At 43.2% G+C, this 20,353-nt stretch overlaps 2 protein-coding genes and 1 long non-coding RNA gene across 4 annotated transcripts in view; 1 reads left to right on the top strand and 2 right to left on the bottom strand.

Moving 5' to 3' along the window:
• Positions 1-1,567: 1,567 nt before the first annotated feature.
• LOC112225792 (rogdi atypical leucine zipper) lies at positions 1,568-15,814 on the bottom strand (the record flags this gene model as incomplete). 2 transcript variants are annotated; one of them, XM_042316667.1, is given in 9 exon segments in its annotated part: positions 1,568-1,617; positions 1,775-1,888; positions 2,028-2,126; positions 4,737-4,832; positions 6,199-6,279; positions 8,563-8,617; positions 10,610-10,692; positions 14,245-14,316; positions 15,595-15,814. In XM_042316667.1, coding segments are annotated over 9 exon segments (725 nt in total), but the record flags the coding sequence as incomplete, so codon positions are not given.
• Positions 15,815-16,210: 396 nt separating this feature from the next.
• Positions 16,211-17,988, top strand: LOC121845396. The gene is made up of 2 exons (XR_006082543.1): positions 16,211-16,402; positions 16,531-17,988. It is a non-coding gene; the product is annotated as an uncharacterized LOC121845396 (long non-coding RNA).
• Positions 17,989-19,144: 1,156 nt separating this feature from the next.
• The window catches only part of LOC121845395 (putative oxidoreductase GLYR1), a 36,687-nt gene continuing 35,478 nt past the window's right edge, over positions 19,145-20,353 (bottom strand). The window contains exons 15-16 of the mRNA XM_042316666.1: positions 19,828-19,952; positions 19,145-19,311 (exon numbers count right to left, since the gene is read on the bottom strand). Of these exons, the coding sequence (XP_042172600.1) occupies positions 19,237-19,311; positions 19,828-19,952 (200 nt within the window). The 3' untranslated portion in view covers positions 19,145-19,236. The remainder of the gene's footprint in view (positions 19,312-19,827; positions 19,953-20,353) is intronic.

Raw genomic sequence — 20,353 nt, 5'->3', positions numbered from 1 at the left:
AAAGAGGTCAACAATAAAACGACAACAAGAAAGCAGTTGGATGTATTGGAAAGGGCACTGTATGTGTTTAAACAAGTTGGGAACTGTGTGTGTGAAAGTGTTCAGAAATGAGAGGACTCGGGGTTAGACCCAACAAGCATAATTTACTATGCAGCTGACTAGTGACAAAAAATATATATTTTTTAAAAACGGTAGTTAGTATTGTTAGAGACACACACGCATATCTTCACATCAACCAGATATGAAACGGACATGAAAAGATCCTGTACTGACCACAGACAGCCCATCTGAATGTTAGTGACTGACACGACTGCGTGGCCACGCACGCCTCCAACTCAATCATCAAGTTTGCGGACAACACAACAGTGGTAGGCTTGATTACCAACAACGACGAGACGGCCTACAGGGAGGAGGTGAGGGCCCTCGGAGTGTGGTGTCAGGAAAATAACCTCACACTCAACGTCAACAAAACTAAGGAGATGATTGTGGACTTCAGGAAACAGCAGAGGGAACACCCCCCTATCCACATCGATGGAAAAAGTAGTGGAGAGGGTAGCAAGTTTTAAGTTCCTCTGCATACACATCACAGACAAACTGAATTGGTCCACTCACACAGACAGCATCGTGAGGAAGGCGCAGCAGCGCCTCTTCAACCTCAGGAGGCTGAAGAAATTCGGCTTGTCACCAAAAGCACTCACAAACTTCTACAGATGCACAATCGAGAGCATCCTGGCGGGCTGTATCACCGCCTGGTACGGCAACTGCTCCGCCCACAACCGTAAGGCTCTCCAGAGGGTAGTGAGGTCTGCACAACGCATCACCGGGGGCAAACTACCTGCCCTCCAGGACACCTACACCACCCGATGTTACAGGAAGGCCATAAAGATCATCAAGGACATCAACCACCCGAGCCACTGCCTGTTCACCCTGCTATCATCCAGAAGGCGAGGTCAGTACAGGTGCATCAAAGCTGGGACTGAGACTGAAAAACAGCTTCTATCTCAAGGCCATCAGACTGTTAAACAGCCACCACTAACATTGAGTGGCTGCTGCCAACACACTGACACTGACAGTGACTCAACTCCAGCCACTTTAATAATGGGAATTGATGTAAATATATCACTAGCCACTTTTAACAATGCTACCTTATATAATGTTACTTACCCTACATTATTCATCTCATATGCATACATATATACTGTACTCTATATCATCGACTGCATCCTTATGTAATACATGTATCACTAGCCACTTTAACTATGCCACTTTGTTTACATACTCATCTCATATGTATATACTGTACTCGATACCATCTACTGTATCTTGCCTATGCTGCTCTGTACCATCACTCATTCATATATCCTTATGTACATATTCTTTATCCCCTTACACTGTGTATAAGACAGTAGTTTTGGAATTGTTAGTTAGATTACTTGTTGGTTATTACTGCATTGTCGGAACTAGAAGCACAAGCATTTCGCTACACTCGCATTAACATCTGCTAACCATGTGTATGTGACAAATAAAATTTGATTTGATTTGACCCGTTATATCAAGCAGAACTTACAACATGGCTCCGGGGTTGTGTAACACGGAGCTTCCAGATGGCTTGAAGTTCTGTTGAAACACCACAGGTAGACGAACTGATGCATCGTCACAATACCACATGTGATTACACAACTAACAGCTGTGATCTTGTTGCGAAAGTTGTCTCAGGGATGGATTCGATCCTCAGACTGTATCTGCATGAGAGTGTGAGTGTGTGAGTGTGTACCTTGGTGGTGTTGGGCTGCATTGCGTGCAGCTGGTAGACAGTCAGACACAGCTTACTCAGGTTGATATAGAAGTTCACCATCACATCGCCTGGCATTGGAGGAGTGAACATTTTCTGGAGAGAGAGGAGAGAAGAGAAGAAAGGAGATAGAGAGGAGAGAAGAGAAGAGAGAGAGTCATTGTGGTGTAAATTGCATACAGTAGACGGCGAGACCAGTTTCTCTGCTATGACCTATAACCTATGAGAGACTCACCATGAGGCCGCTGGTGGCCAGCTCCGGCAGGGTCATGGCTGCCGGAGTGGTGAGGCGGTTACGAGCCCTGGTCAGCTGGAGCATCACTGCGTCCATCAGCTACAACAACGACATCATCAGTCATCATCAACTACAGTCATCAACTGGGAACAAACACAACCTGAGATATATAGAGGAAATGAAGAGATGCACTCTGGGATGGAAAAGTTGTTCTAGGTAATGAACGGGTACATGGTGGAGCAAAGATGTAGTCTAATGATGTGTAGTGTAGTCTAATGGTGTGTAGTGTAGACTAATGGTGTGTAGTGTAGTCTAATGATGTGTAGTGTAGTCTAATGATGTGTACTGATGTGTAGTGTAGTGATGTGTAGTGTAGTCTAATGATGTGTAGTGTAGTCTAATGATGTGTAGTGTAGTCTAATGATGTGTAGTGTAGTCTAATGATGTGTAGTGTAGTCTAATGATGTGTAGTGATGTGTAGACTAATGATGTGTAGTGTAGTCTAATGATGTGTAGTGATGTGTAGACTAATGATGTGTAGTGTAGTCTAATGATGTGTAGTGTAGTCTAATGGTGTGTAGTGTAGACTAATGATGTGTAGTCTAATGATGTGTAGTCTAATGATGTGTAGTGATGTGTAGTCTAATGATGTATAGTCTAATGATGTGTAGTGTAGTCTAATGATGTGTAGTGTAGTCTAATGATGTGTAGTGTAGACTAATGATGTGTAGTGTAGTCTAATGATGTGTAGTGTAGTCTAATGATGTGTAGTGTAGTGATGTGTAGTGTAGTCTAATGATGTGTAGTGATGTGTAGTGTAGTCTAATGATGTGTAGTATAGTCTAATGATGTGTAGTGATGTGTAGACTAATGATGTATAGTCTAATGATGTGTAGTCTAATGATGTGTAGTGTAGTCTAATGATGTGTAGTGTAGTCTAATGATGTGTAGTGTAATGATGTGTAGTGTAGTCTAATGATGTGTAGTGATGTGTAGACTAATGATGTGTAGTGTAGTCTAATGGTGTGTAGTGTAGACTAATGATGTGTAGTCTAATGATGTGTAGTGTAGTCTAATGATGTGTAGTGATGTGTGTGTAGTGATGTGTAGTGTAGTCTAATGATGTGTAGTCTGATGTGTAGTATAGTCTAATGATGTGTAGTATAGTCTAATGATGTGTAGTGCAGTCTAATGATGTGTAGTGTAGTCTAATGATGTGTAGTGTAGACTAATGATGTGTAGTGTAGTCTAATGATGTGTAGTGTAGTCTAATGATGTGTAGTGTAGTCTAATGATGTGTAGTCTAATGATGTGTAGTATAGTCTAATGATGTGTAGTATAGTCTAATGATGTGTAGTGTAGTCTAATGATGTGTAGTGATGTGTAGTGTAGTGATGTGTAGTATAGTCTAATGATGTGTAGTCTAATGATGTGTAGTATAGTCTAATGATGTGTAGTGCAGACTAATGATGTGTAGTGTAGTCTAATGATGTGTAGTGTAGTGATGTGTAGTGTAGTGATGTGTAGTCTAATGATGTGTAGTCTAATGATGTGTAGTATAGTCTAATGATGTGTAGTGTAGTCTAATGATGTGTAGTATAGTCTAATGATGTGTAGTGTAGTCTAATGATGTGTAGTGTAGTCTAATGATGTGTAGTGTAGTCTAATGATGTGTAGTGCAGACTAATGATGTGTAGTGTAGTCTAATGATGTGTAGTGTAGTGATGTGTAGTGTAGTGATGTGTAGTGTAGTCTAATGATGTGTAGTCTAATGATGTGTAGTATAGTCTAATGATGTGTAGTGTAGTCTAATGATGTGTAGTATAGTCTAATGATGTGTAGTGTAGTCTAATGATGTGTAGTGTAGTCTAATGATGTGTAGTGTAGTCTAGTGATGTATAGTCTAATGTGTAGTGCAGTCTAATGATGTGTAGTGCAGACTAATGATGTGTAGTGCAGACTAATGATGTGTAGTCTAATGATGTGTAGTGCAGACTAATGATGTGTAGTGATGTGTAGTGTAGTCTAATGATGTGTAGTGATGTGTAGTGTAGTCTAATGATGTGTAGTGATGTGTAGTGTAGTCTAATGATGTGTAGTGATGTGTAGTGTAGTCTAATGATGTGTAGTGATGTGTAGTGTAGTCTAATGATGTATAGTCTAATGATGTGTAGTGATGTGTAGTGTAGTGATGTGTAGTATAGTCTAATGATGTGTAGTGTAGTCTAATGATGTGTAGTATAGTCTAATGATGTGTAGTGCAGACTAATGATGTGTAGTATAGTCTAATGATGTGTAGTATAGTCTAATGATGTGTAGTATAGTCTAATGATGTGTAGTATAGTCTAATGATGTGTAGTATAGTCTAATGATGTGTAGTATAGTCTAATGATGTGTAGTATAGTCTAATGATGTGTAGTATAGTCTAATGATGTGTAGTATAGTCTAATGATGTGTAGTATAGTCTAATGATGTGTAGTATAGTCTAATGATGTGTAGTGATGTGTAGTATAGTCTAATGATGTGTAGTGTTGACATAGAAAATAGAGGAAAACCACTTCCCTGATAGCTCTGCTATATCTGTTAGCTCCGCTATGACACAGAAAGCAGTTTATTTCTGACAGTAATTATCACTTTTTTCCCTGGTGGAAACTAACCTCATTACCCTCAGCCCCAGTCTTAAAGTGGTAGCTGTGTGTGTGTTCCTACCTTGTTGACCTCAGCCCCAGTCTTAAAGTGGTAGCTCTCATCTCTACCACTCAGCAGCTGCAGAGCCTGATTCACATGGTTCCTAGCATCCTGGATCTGAGGGAGAGACGGGGACAGAGTCAGTATTATTAGATCTGAGGGACGGGGACAGAGTCAGTATTATTAGATCTGAGGGACGGGGACAGAGTCAGTATTATTAGATCTGAGACGGGGACAGAGTCAGTATTATTAGATCTGAGGGACGGGGACAGAGTCAGTATTATTAGATCTGAGGGACGGGGACAGAGTCAGTATAATTAGATCTGAGGGACGGGGACAGAGTCAGTATTATTAGATCTGAGGGACGGGGACAGAGTCAGTATTATTAGATCTGAGGGACGGGGACAGAGTCAGTATTATTAGATCTGAGGGACGGGGACAGAGTCAGTATTATTAGATCTGAGGGACGGGGACAGAGTCAGTATTATTAGATCTGAGGGACAGGGACAGAGTCAGTATTATTAGATCTGAGACAGGGACAGAGTCAGTATTATTAGATCTGAGGGACGGGGACAGAGTCAGTATAATTAGATCTGAGGGACGGGGACAGAGTCAGTATTATTAGATCTGAGGGACGGGGACAGAGTCAGTATTATTAGATCTGAGACGGGGACAGAGTCAGTATTATTAGATCTGAGGGACGGGGACAGAGTCAGTATTATTAGATCTGAGACGGGGACAGAGTCAGTATTATTAGATCTGAGACGGGGACAGAGTCAGTATTATTAGATCTGAGACGGGGACAGAGCCAGTATTATTAGATCTGAGGGACGGGGACAGAGCCAGTATTATTAGATCTGAGACGGGGACAGAGTCAGTATTATTAGATCTGAGGGACGGGGACAGAGTCAGTATTATTAGATCTGAGGGACGGGGACAGAGTCAGTATTATTAGATCTGAGGGACGGGGACAGAGTCAGTATTATTAGATCTGAGGGACGGGGACAGAGTCAGTATTATTAGATCTGAGACGGGGACAGAGACAGTATTAGTAGAGCTGAGGGAGAGATGGGAATTTAGGAATGTGGCCAGGTTGGTTATTTCACCATGACACCAGGGTGTACACCCCTACTCTGACATTAAATGCTATGGGATTTTGAATGACCACAGAGAGTCAGGACACCCATTTTAAACATCCCATCTGAAAGACCCCCTACGCAGGGCCATGTCCCCAAATGTAATCGAGGTTTGAAATTATTATGGTTTTAGTCTAATATTATATCCGTTTAGGCTTCTTGCGGTCAATTCACAATCTATAAATATTGGTTTTATTTTGTTCTGACTCCCGACCATCCTCTCAAGAAAAAGTTGTGACTGAATCTAGTTGATGATTCTTGGTTTAGAGGTTGCAACAAAGGCACTGTACTTTCACTGCACATGACATTACAACTTGAAACCACACACACACACACACACACAGTACCTGTTGTAATTTCCAGTGCTTATCATCCCTGAATGTGAAATGCATCACTTGGTTGCTTTTAGCAGTTTTCAGATTGATGTCCTGCAAAGACAAAGCAATCAAACACATTGCAGACAGAACCTGACATTGTAACATGTTCTCTGTACTAAAACACATTGCAGACAGAACCTGACATTGTAACATGTTCTCTCTACTAAAACACATTGCAGACAGAACCTGACATTGTAACATGTTCTCTGTACTAAAACACATTAGACAGAACCTGACATTGTAACATGTTCTCTCCACTAAAACACATTACAGACAGAACCTGACATTGTAACATGTTCTCTGTACTAAAACACATTGCAGACAGAACCTGACATTGTAACATGTTCTCTGTACTAAAACACATTAGACAGAACCTGACATTGTAACATGTTCTCTGTACTAAAACACATTGCAGACAGAACCTGACATTGTAACATGTTCTCTGTACTAAAACACATTGCAGACAGAACCTGACATTGTAACATGTTCTCTGTACTAAAACACATTGCAGACAGAACCTGACATTGTAACATGTTCTCTGTACTAAAACACATTGCAGACAGAACCTGACATTGTAACATGTTCTCTGTACTAAAACACATTACAGACAGAACCTGACATTGTAACATGTTCTCTGTACTAAAACACATTGCAGACAGAACCTGACATTGTAACACGTTCTCTCCACTAAAACACATTGCAGACAGAACCTGACATTGTAACATGTTCTCTGTACTAAAACACATTGCAAACAGAACCTGACATTGTAACATGTTCTCTGTACTAAAACACATTGCAGACAGAACCTGACATTGTAACATGTTCTCTGTACTAAAACACATTGCAGACAGAACCTGACATTGTAACATGTTCTCTCCACTAAAACACATTAGACAGAACCTCACATTGTAACATGTTCTCTGTACTAAAACACATTACAGACAGAACCTGACATTGTAACATGTTCTCTGTACTAAAACACATTACAGACAGAACCTGACATTGTAACATGTTCTCTGTACTAAAACACATTGCAGACAGAACCTGACATTGTAACATGTTCTCTGTACTAAAACACATTACAGACAGAACCTGACATTGTAACATGTTCTCTGTACTAAAACACATTGCAGACAGAACCTGACATTGTAACATGTTCTCTGTACTAAAACACATTACAGACAGAACCTGACATTGTAACATGTTCTCTGTACTAAAACACATTGCAGACAGAACCTGACATTGTAACATGTTCTCTGTACTAAAACACATTACAGACAGAACCTGACATTGTAACATGTTCTCTGTACTAAAACACATTACAGACAGAACCTGACATTGTAACATGTTCTCTGTACTAAAACACATTAGACAGAACCTCACATTGTAACATGTTCTCTCCACTAAAACACATTGCAGACAGAACCTGACATTGTAACATGTTCTCTGTACTAAAACACATTGCAGACAGAACCTGACATTGTAACATGTTCTCTCTACTAAAACACATTGCAGACAGAACCTGACATTGTAACATGTTCTCTGTACTAAAACACATTGCAGACAGAACCTGACATTGTAACATGTTCTCTGTACTAAAACACATTACAGACAGAACCTGACATTGTAACATGTTCTCTGTACTAAAACACATTGCAGACAGAACCTGACATTGTAACATGTTCTCTGTACTAAAACACATTGCAGACAGAACCTGACATTGTAACATGTTCTCTGTACTAAAACACATTGCAGACAGAACCTGACATTGTAACATGTTCTCTGTACTAAAACACATTACAGACAGAACCTGACATTGTAACATGTTCTCTGTACTAAAACACATTAGACAGAACCTCACATTGTAACATGTTCTCTCCACTAAAACACATTAGACAGAACCTCACATTGTAACATGTTCTCTGTACTAAAACACATTGCAGACAGAACCTGACATTGTAACATGTTCTCTGTACTAAAACACATTACAGACAGAACCTGACATTGTAACATGTTCTCTGTACTAAAACACATTGCAGACAGAACCTGACATTGTAACATGTTCTCTGTACTAAAACACATTGCAGACAGAACCTGACATTGTAACATGTTCTCTGTACTAAAACACATTAGACAGAACCTGACATTGTAACATGTTCTCTGTACTAAAACACATTAGACAGAACCTGACATTGTAACATGTTCTCTGTACTAAAACACATTACAGACAGAACCTGACATTGTAACATGTTCTCTGTACTAAAACACAGTCAAACACTGCCGGTGAGAATGTTTACAGAGAACAGTCTAGAACCAGAGGAAGGAGACACTCACAGCTTGAGTCAGGGCTTCTCCCTGTAGAGTCAGTACTCCTTTCACCTGGTCCATGCTGTGAAGACAAGACAGCAGGACTCACAAGACTGTCATAATGACACTGTGGAAGTCCCAGACAGAACCCTGTCCCCTACACACTACACTACTGTTGACCTGAGTCCTATGTCATAATGACACTGTGGAAGTCCCAGACAGAACCCTGTCCCCTACACACTACTGTTGACCTGAGTCCTATGTCATAATGACACTGTGGAAGTCCCAGACAGAACCCTGTCCCCTACACACCACACTACTGTTGACCTGAGTCCTATGTCATAATGACACTGTGGAAGTCCCAGACAGAACCCTGTCCCCTACACACTACTGTTGACCTGAGTCCTATGTCATAATGACACTGTGGAAGTCCCAGACAGAACCCTGTCCCCTACACACCACACTACTGTTGACCTGAGTCCTATGTCATAATGACACTGTGGAAGTCCCAGACAGAACCCTGTCCCCTACACACTACTGTTGACCTGAGTCCTATGTCATAATGACACTGTGGAAGTCCCAGACAGAACCCTGTCCCCTACACACCACACTACTGTTGACCTGAGTCCTATGTCATAATGACACTGTGGAAGTCCCAGACAGAACCCTGTCCCCTACACACTACACTACTGTTGACCTGAGTCCTATGTCATAATGACACTGTGGAAGTCCCAGACAGAACCCTGTCCCCTACACACTACACTACTGTTGACCTGAGTCCTATGTCATAATGACACTGTGGAAGTCCCAGACAGAACCCTGTCCCCTACACACTACTGTTGACCTGAGTCCTATGTCATAATGACACTGTGGAAGTCCCAGACAGAACCCTGTCCCCTACACACCACACTACTGTTGACCTGAGTCCTATGTCATAATGACACTGTGGAAGTCCCAGACAGAACCCTGTCCCCTACACACCACACTACTGTTGACCTGAGTCCTATGTCATAATGACACTGTGGAAGTCCCAGACAGAACCCTGTCCCCTACACACTACACTACTGTTGACCTGAGTCCTATGTCATAATGACACTGTGGAAGTCCCAGACAGAACCCTGTCCCCTACACACTACTGTTGACCTGAGTCCTATGTCATAATGACACTGTGGAAGTCCCAGACAGAACCCTATCCCCTACACACTACTGTTGACCTGAGTCCTATGTCATAATGACACTGTGGAAGTCCCAGACAGAACCCTGTCCCCTACACACTACACTACTGTTGACCTGAGTCCTATGTCATAATGACACTGTGGAAGTCCCAGACAGAACCCTGTCCCCTACACACTACTGTTGACCTGAGTCCTATGTCATAATGACACTGTGGAAGTCCCAGACAGAACCCTGTCCCCTACACACTACTGTTGACCTGAGTCCTATGTCATAATGACACTGTGGAAGTCCCAGACAGAACCCTGTCCCCTACACACTACTGTTGACCTGAGTCCTATGTCATAATGACACTGTGGAAGTCCCAGACAGAACCCTGTCCCCTACACACTACACTACTGTTGACCTGAGTCCTATGTCATAATGTCACCTTGTCATAGACTCAAGTCCCGGCAGATTAGAAAGGTGTTGTTGATAGTGTCTGTAAACAGAAGGTTGTGTAATGTATAAACAAGCCCTCCACTATAACAAAATGTTAACAGACGGGAGTTTTCCCTCCACTAGACTACCTGTTGCCCCCAGAAGGAATGTAAAGGTAAATAACATAATCCGACATGCGTTTCTAATCTATGTCATGTGTTAACTGGTCTCCGTTAGGCTGGACTAGATGGGGTTTCTTGTAGTCTACATTATATTCATGTTCTGTCTTACATTGTCTATTGTATTGCTATGAATCAAGGAGACACATTTTAATGTTTTTTAAATGGCTAATAAAATAATCAAAAGTCACCCAACTGATCAATTAACCAATCAAATCACCCAACTGATCAATTAACCAATCAAATCACCCAACTGATCAATTAACCAATCAAATCAAAGAATGAATCCCTCCAAGACTTACGTTGAGCTGCCCAGGATGAAGTTCTCCTGTTTCAGTTGGTTCTCCAGTCCTGGGGTGGGAATGGAGAACCTCCTGGATGCCTCCTGGTGACATAAACATAGAACACAATCTAGTTATACAGGACACAATCTAGTTATATAGGACACAATCTACACTGAACAAAAATATAAACTCAACATGAAGTGTTGGTCCCATGTCTCATGAGCTGAAATAAAATTGTGCTCAAACTTGTTTACATCCCTGTTAGTGAGCATTTCTCCTTTGCCAAGATAATCCATCCACCTGACAGGTGTGGCATATCAAGAAGCTGATTAAACAGCATAACCATTACACAGGTGCACCTTGTGCTGGGGACAATAAAAGGCCACTCTAAAATGTGCAATTTTGTCACACAACACAATGCCACAGATGTCTCCAGTTGAGGGAGTGTGCAATTGGCATGCTGACTGCAGGAATGTCCACCAGATGTTGCCAGAAAAGTGAATGTTCATTTCTCTACTATAAGCCACCTCCAACCTCATTTTAGAGCATTTGGCAGTGCGTCCAACCGGCCTCTCAACCGCAGACCACGTGTATGGCGTTGTGTGGGCGAGCGGTTTGCTGATATCAACGTTGTGAACAGAGTGCCCCATGGTGACAGTGGGGTCATGGTATGGGCAGGCATAAGCTACGGACAACAAACACAACTGCATTTTAATTGGTCATTTGAATGCACAAAAATACCGTAAACGAGATCCTGAGGCCCAATTTTTTTGAAAGGTATGTGTGACCAACAGATGCATATCTGTATTCCCAGTCATGTGACATCCATAGATTAGGGACTACTGAATATATTTCATTTGACTGATTTCATCATATTAACTGTAACTCAGTAAAATCAATGAAATTGCTCCATGTTGCGTTTATATTTTGGTTCAGTATAATAAACCTGTACACAATCTAGTTTCAGCACTGTAAATATCTCCATCAATAATTCAATAAAATGTCTTGAGAAGCGTGAGTACAAATAGCAATCAACTCTGACAACAGTACGCCGAAATCAAACAACATTTGAAGAATTTAGTTACACAACAACCTCGCCAAAGTTAAAATGTCTTGGAATGCACTTGTTCTACATGGTTTATCCTTAGTCAGGATAATCTCCTCTTATAGGATCCTCCTTGATGGCTATGGGGTCAGTGTACCACAGCTAGGTCCAACCGATGGCTATGGGGTCAGTGTACCACAGCTAGGTCCAACCGATGGCTATGGGGTCAGTGTACCACAGCTAGGTCCAACCGATGGCTATGGGGTCAGTGTACCACAGCTAGGTCCAACCGATGGCTATGGGGTCAGTGTACCACAGCTAGGTCCAACCGATGGCTATGGGGTCAGTGTACCACAGCTAGGTCCAACCGATGGCTATGGGGTCAGTGTACCACAGCTAGGTCCAACCGATGGCTATGGGGTCAGTGTACCACAGCTAGGTCCAACCGATGGCTATGGGGTCAGTGTACCACAGCTAGGTCCAACCGATGGCTATGGGGTCAGTGTACCACAGCTAGGTCCAACCGATGGCTATGGGGTCAGTGTACCACAGCTAGGTCCAACCGATGGCTATGGGGTCAGTGTACCACAGCTAGGTCCAACCGATGGCTATGGGGTCAGTGTATCACAGCTAGGTTCAACCGATGGCTATGGGGTCAGTGTACCACAGCTAGGTCCAACCGATGGCTATGGGGTCAGTGTACCACAGCTAGGTCCAACCGATGGCTATGGGGTCAGTGTACCACAGCTAGGTCCAACCGATGGCTCTGGGGTCAGTGTACCACAGCTAGGTCCAACCCAATATTGACAACTCAGCAGTGTTAAGACACCTCAGTGACAGTCTTGTGTGGTGATCAGAGCTCTTTGATCCCATGGAGCCAATACTTAGTTGTTGGGTGAGGTTGATCCTACAGTCGTGGCCAAAAGTTTTGAGAATGACACAAATATAATTTTTCTGCTTCAGTGTCTTTAGATATTTTTGTCAGATGTTACTATGGAATACTAAAGTATATTTACAAGCATTTCATAAGTGTCAAAGGCTTTTATTGACAATTACATGAAGTTGATTGATTCAAAGAGTCAATATTTGCAGTGTTGACCCTTCTTTTTCAAGGACTCTGCAATCCACCCTGGCATGCTGTCAATTAACTTCTGGGCCACATCCTGACTGATAGCAGCCCATTCTTGTATAATCAATGCTTGGAGTTTGTCAGAATTTGTGGGTTTTTGTTTGTCCACCCGCCCTTTGAGGATTGACCACAAGTTCTCTATGGGATTAAGTTCTGAGGAGTTTCCTGGCCATGGACCCAAAATATCAATGTTTTGTTCCCCGAGCCACTTAGTTATGACTTTTGCCTTATGGCAAGGTGCTCCATCATGCTGGAAAAGGCATTGTTCGTCACCAAACTGTTCCTGGATGGTTGGGAGAAGTTGCTCTCAGGAGGATGTGTTGGTACCATTCTTTATTCATGGCTGTGTTCTTAGGCAAAATAGTGAGTGAGTGAGCCCAGTCCCTTGGCTGAGAAGCAACCCCACACATGAATGGTCTCAGGATGCTTTACTGTTGGCATGACACAGGACTGATGGTAGCGCTCACCTTGTCTTCTCCGGACAAGCTTTTTTCCGGATGCCCCAAACAATCGGAAAGGGGATTCATCAGAGAAAATGACTTTACCCCAGTCCTCAGCAGTCCAATCCCTGTACCTTTTGCAGAATATCAGTCTGTCCCTGATGTTATTCCTGGAGAGAAGTGGCTTCTTTGCTGCCCTTCTTGACACCAGGCCATCCTCCAAAAGTCTTCACCTCACTGTGTGTGCAGATACACTCACACCTGCCTGCTGCCATTCCTGAGCAAGCTCTGTACTGGTGGTGCCCCGATCCCGCAGCTGAATCAACTTTAGGAGACGGTCCTGGTGCTTGCTGGACTTTTTTGGGCTCCCTGAAGCCTTTTTCACAACAATTGAACCGCTCTCCTTGAAGTTCTTGATGATACGATAAATGGTTGATTTAGGTGCAATCTTACTGGCAGCAATATCCTTGCCTGTGAAGCCCTTTTTGTGCAAAGCAATGATGATGGCACATGTTTCCTTGCAGGTAACCATGGATGACAGAGTAAGAACAATGATTCCAAGCACCACCCTCCTTTTGAAGCTTCCAGTCTGTTATTCAAACTCAATCTGCATGACAGAGTGATCTCCAGCCTTGTCCTCGTCAACACTCACACCTGTGTTAACGAGAGAATCACTGACATGATGTCAGCTGGTCCTTTTGTGGCAGGGCTGAAATGCAGTGGAAATGTTTTGGGGGGATTCAGTTCATTTGCATGACAAAGAGGGACTTTGCAATTAATTGCAATTCATCTGATCACTCTTCATAACATTCTGGAGTATATGCAAATTGCCATCATACAAACTGAGGCAGCAGACTTTGTGAAAATTAATTTTTGTGTCATTCTCAAAACTTTTGGCCACGACTGTAGACACTGATCTTGGATCAGTTTGGGATTTTCCCCCCACTAACGGTAAGGTGAGGATAGGGAGAGAGGAAGCTGATCTTAGATCTGTACAAAAGAGAAACTTCACCCCAGAGCTAATGATGGTAGTGCTCACCTTCAGTATATCCTGGAGCTGCTTCAAAACAGCATGGACCTCCTCTTTCAGCAACCAGTTAAACTCCTCCTCCTGAAGGGAAGGAGGCGAGGGAGGGAGAGAACGAGAGAGGGGTGGGGTGAATGAGAGAGGGGTGAAAGAGAGAGAGAGGAGACAAACAAGATAGTTATTGTGGTGGTCAGCAGAGATAAGGATAGATAGGCTTATTCTGTTCTAGAATGATCACATTATCGTGGTTCCAATTAGAATTCCACGGGTGTTCTGAGAATGCTGTGGTTCTACTTCCCTGAATGCAGGAATCATAGAATTAGAGGGAATCATTCTAACGCTATGGTAGAAATGTCATCTGACAGGAAGCAACAGAGACGTGTTGCTCTTGTGCCTGTGTATCTACATACATACCAGTACCTTTAAGAGACCTGCTTCTGTATACTAGCTAGCTATATAGGAAGCCCTGCATATATCTTCTCGTATCTTCTCTCTTGGATGAAGCCCACCCTTGAGGACTGAATGTGACGCTTGACACCTATGGATCTATAGGTCGAGCTGTGTACAGAAGGCTAGATATATGGGGTTGGCAGGGCAGCAGTGACCTCACCCATCGAAGGCTGTAAATGTGACAATCATTCAATGTGACTATTATGAGGACTTGGATCATACTGTACATCACGTTGTCATTGACAACCAGCAGAACAGAGCTTGCCGACGCAAGGCAGCAGAGCAGTTATATTCTTGGCACTGTCAGGCGCTACGGCATTGAGTGTACAAAACATTAAGGACGCCTTCCTAATATTGAGTCGTACAGGGATGCTGACTCCCATGTTGACTCCAATGCTTCCCACAGTTGTGTCAAGTTGGCTGGATGTCCTTTGGGTGGTGGACCATTCTTGATACACACAGGAAACTGTTGAGCGTGGAAAAACCCAGTAGCTTTGCAGTTCTTGACACAAATCGGTGCACCAGGCACCTACTACCCTACCCCGTTCAAAAGGCACTTCAATATTTTGTCTTGCCCGTTCACCCTCTGAATGGCACACATACACAATCCATCTCTCAAGTCTAAAAAGTCCTTATTAACCGGTCTCAGTCCTCCCCTTCGTCTACACCGGTTGAAGAGGATTTAACAAGTGACAAGAGATCATAGCTTTCACCTGGTCAGTCTATGTCATGGACAGAGCAGGTGTCCTTAATGTCCCTTTTAATCACGCAAGAAGATCGCACGAGAAAATATACACTCATAATAACAATCAATAGCTAGCTAGACGTCGGTGAATAACTAGCGAGCCAAGGTTAACCCATGTATGTTGTTAGCTAGCTTGTCATGATCCCGACCCTTCCAGTTTTGCTTACCAAAACAGCCCTCTCGGCTTGGCTTGGCCCCGACATCTTTGGTAGTTCAGATAAAGATCTTTGAGGATTGAGCATTCCCGCAGGCAGACTGGTCCACCAAGTATGTAAACCAGATCTTCAACCCGTCTTCTTCTAGGGTTGTGTTTACGTTCAGCAAGATAGTTTAGTCATACATTAACAATTCATCTTGACCCCGCCCCCTAATCCCTTCTTTGGGAATGCACTTCCGGTTTGCGTCACATTAAAACATTTTCCGCAGCGGCCAAGAAAAGCGGAAAAGAGATTGGTTGGAGCAGGCAGTTCTTGCTATACCTCAGTGAAAGGCAGCAGGCCCCTAAGCTTTTCTCCCTCCGTCGACCTCAAAACACATCAGTACTGTTAAATCAAGTACCGATTGCAATCTATATCAACTGAATTAGATCTGTGTTCTCTTGTGAAAAAAATATGTTCACTACTGTGTGTGTGTGTGTGTGTGTGAGAGAGTTTCATGATAACACACAATTTAAATCAGGAGAGGATTTAATAAACTGCACAAAAAGCCTTGATGTTTCACATAAATATCCCAAATCAATACAGTTTCACCATCCCTGCACAAAAAAAAAAAAAAAAAGGGCCCAACAGTCATTTCAACATCACCTGTATAAGCCACACAAAGACAATGGTTTACAAGAGATTAATTTAAAACAGCAAACACTGAACAGAACAATCTACAGTATTAATAAGACAGTGTTTCATATGGTACCCTATTCCCTATGTAGTGCACTACTTTAGACAAGGGTACATAGGGTAGTGCACCAGGGTCCATAAGGTAGTGTACTACATTAGACCGCGGACCATAGTGTAGTGCACTACTTTAGACCAGGGTCCATAAGGTAGAGTACTACATTAGACCGCGTCCTATAGGGTAGTGCACTACTTTAGACCAGGGTCCATAAGGTAGTGTACTACATTAGACCGCGGACCATAGTGTAGTGCACTACTTTAGACCAGGGTCCATAAGGTAGAGTACTACATTAGACCGCGGCCTATAGGGTAGTGCACTACTTTATTCCAGGGTCCATAAGGTAGTGTACTACATTAGACCGCGGACCATAGTGTAGTGCACTACTTTAGACCAGGGTCCATAAGGTAGAGTACTACATTAGACCGCGGCCTATAGGGTAGTGCACTACTTTATTCCAGGGTCACTATATAGGGAATATGATGCCATTTGGGACACAACAGATGATTGACAGTCGGTAGAGGAGTCTAACCAGAAGTAGTTTATATGACCCTTTATTTATAAAGCCTCCACTCAACCAAGATGGGCTATTTACAAGTCATTTGTTAGAATGTTTCCTACTAAAAACATAATTCTTAAATCTTTATAAACTATTTCCGTGTTTTAAACAAATTAAAACCTAAAACTTAATTTACATCTTGTTTGGCAAAAAGGAAAAATCGACTTCTACAAAATGGGATGATCAAGACGTTGCGAAGTGAAAATGATATTTAACCCAAATCTAATGTTACACATTACAAATCTAATGTTACACATGTTCAATTGTGTTTACAATGAGTTGAGTAGTTTCACATTTTTTCCAAAATCAAAATGAACTAAAACAGAAAAGTTGGCCTAAATTCCCCTCACTGCCATTCAGGTAACAATCGCCTGTCTTCTCACGGCCCTGTCAGGTAATTCCTTTTAAGGAGAACGTAAAAGGTTCTAAGTTTGGGCCTTGAATCTCAGGGAGTGGTTATGATTCAACTGAAATGCCCATTCTGTAGTTAGACGGTTTCCTATATGGTGATTGATCTGGTAATAAATGCATCTTTCCCCCCTCAGTCTGATCCCAGATCTGTTTGTGGTCTTGGCCAACTGTCCTTGCTGTACTTGTCAAGCCCAACATGTTTGATACGACAGTGAGTGACAAGGAGTTGGTATGACGGCACAAACAGACTGGGGAACCAGGCTAAATCTATCCCCCCACTGCAAAAGGGAACTGTTGTGGAGAAATCACCCAAAGTCATCAAGCCAAGCGATCTATAGTCATGTTAAAATACAAACAGGTCGCTAAGCAACGTGGTTCCTAAACATACATGTACAATAAAAAGTGATCAACTTGCCTGTTGTTAATAATGTTAAGACCACTGCATGGGTTTAAACACCATCACCTTAATGTCCTGGGATTCATCCCAAATGGAATACTATTCCCTATCTAGAGCACTACTTTTGACCAGAGTTCTGGTCTAAAGTAGTTCACTATAAAAGGGAGTAGGGTGCCATTTAGGACGAATCTCGGTTAGAAGAAGGATTAAGTCATTACTGTATTACAAGGCATCAGAATAACCTTAATTAATATAACCTTAAGGGGGCAGGTTCTCTAACAGTCTAGAACACAACAAAACAAAACACTGTTCCGATTCAGACAACTACGGAAACAACTCCAGGCCAAACTGCACCAAAAAAGAAGTAGAATAGAGGAGCTCTAGAGCGTCTAAAAATAAATAAATACATGTCAGAAGATTTCAAATGGATCCAATGTTAAGGCAATGCAGTGGCAATATTCCTCTTGGTGCTTATCAAGCCTCTACCCTCCTTTTAAAAGATAATATCAACAGCTTTATACGTTTTGATGAAATTCTGGACATTCTAATTAAAGACGACATTTTCACACATAGAATGAAATAAAATGTAAAGAAAGATGTGATAAATGAATCCATGGCCCGTGCAGCTTCACAACCCACCCGACAGCAAACAGGCAATGTGTCGCGTTGCAAATCACTAGTGAACAGCAATGGAGCCGCATCCCAAAATCTGTTCCCAACACCCTGCAGTGCTTCACCATCAGAAACTTGACCAACACCATCGACAACAAAACGCAAAGATGTGGGGGGGGGAAGCTACCTTCTGTGGACCATTCTTCTAGAATTATTACAACCCCCAGTCAGTGCAATGTTCCAGGTGGACTAGTTAGAGGTTCCCATCACGTTACCGGGATGGAATAGCTGCCTCCCAGATGACATACTACTCCCCGTGTAGTGCACTACTTCTGACCTGAGCCCTTATGTGCCCTGATTCGGCAGAGTTGGTTGTTCAGCTTCATTCACGAGGAAATCGTGGACCCTGGTCAAAAGTAGTGTACTATATAGGAAATAGGATGGCATTTGGGAAGTACACCAATATCTCTGGTGCCAGGCAAAAATAATTAATCAAACGGGAATAAAAATGTATAAAAAGATAAGTGTGGTCCAGAGGAGAGGAGGACAGGGGGAGGGGACAGGACAGGGGAGGGAGAGGAGAGGTAGGGGGAGAGGAGGACAGGGGGAGGAGAGGAGAGGAGGGGGGAGAGGAGGACAGGGGAGGGAGAGGAGAGGACAGGGGAGGGAGAGGAGGGGGGGAGAGGACGGGACAGGGGAGGGAGGAGGAGGGGGGGAGAGGACAGGTCGGGGGAGGGAGAGGAGGACAGGGGAGGGAGAGGAGAGGACAGGGGAGGGAGAGGAGGGGGAGAGGTCGGGACAGGGGAGGGAGAGGAGGACAGGGGGAGAGGACAGGTCGGGGGAGGGAGAGGAGGACAGGGGGAGGGGACGGGGTCAGGGGAGAGGACGGGGGTCGGGGGTCGGGGGAGAGGAGGGGCCGGGGGGAGAGGCTCTTCAGGAGGTTTAGTGAATGTAGGCTCTGTAGACAGCTGACATGTCGTTGTCTGACTGGTCCAGTGCTTTAGCCCTCTTGTAGACCTACAGACAGAAAACCATGGTAAATATGAATATAGAAGTAACGTTGTCATAAAGGGAGACAAAACATACAACTTTATTGTTCACGGAAACAGAATTTGGTCCAAAGAATAGGAGAGGTGTTCCAGAAGAAACCATCTCACTGGATGAGAAAACATCAGATACATACACGTTCAATGCTTTTCGACCTGTCCCCAAATTAATGTCATTGGTTCAGAGTTTGTTTTGATATTTTCACCTGCATGTCGTGATCCCGTTTGGTGTGGGGGGGACAAATTAAATGTTTGCACGCTGGTGCACGGGCGCAGCCGGTTTGGGTTCGGTGTTAGCCCTTGGCATCGCTGATGCTTGTTGGCGCGAGCAGTGTGGGTGCAATAATTGAATAACATGGATTTCAAAATGCATCTTGCGACGCTCGCGAAGCAACGTGTCCGGTCAGCATCTAAGATCTACCCCCAATGCCATTTGGAATCTCATTGGCGGCCATTTTGTGTGTGTGTCAATCCAACAACGTCTTACCTCATTGGCTGCTGCAGCCATAGGAGTCGGGTGATTGGCTGTGTCGCCCATGGAGATGGCTAGCCTCAGATCCTTCTGAATGTGTTTCAAATAGTAGTCTGGTTTGAAGTTGCCCTGTAGGATATCTGGAGAGATCGGGGATGTAATGAAACAAATGAACCATGTTGGGGGGATCTCATCAATACCAGTGGAGATGTAATGAAACAAATGAACCATGTTGAATAGTTTAAATCAAAGACGAGGAAGGTATTACAACATGTACCGATCAGGGGAACTTCTGCAATAGTCAACACTGGGACATCTTTTACTAAACGAGTGAATCTTTTAGGGGTAACACTGGCCCCAAACAGGACACGTTTTTAACTAGGCAAGTCAGTTAAGAACAAAGTCTTCTTTTCAACGGCCGAACCCTCCCCTAACCCGGACGACGCTGGGCCAATTGTGCGCCACCTTATGTGACTCCCGATCACGGCCGGTTGTGATACAGCCCTGGATTGAACCAGGGTCTGTAGTGAAGCCTCTAGCG

This window comes from Oncorhynchus tshawytscha, unplaced genomic scaffold, assembly GCF_018296145.1.
Source record: "Oncorhynchus tshawytscha isolate Ot180627B unplaced genomic scaffold, Otsh_v2.0 Un_contig_6540_pilon_pilon, whole genome shotgun sequence".
Taxonomy (NCBI): Eukaryota; Metazoa; Chordata; class Actinopteri; order Salmoniformes; family Salmonidae; genus Oncorhynchus; species Oncorhynchus tshawytscha.
The sequence above is the reverse complement of the archived record's forward strand: the minus strand, read 5'-3'. Positions and strand labels throughout refer to the sequence as shown.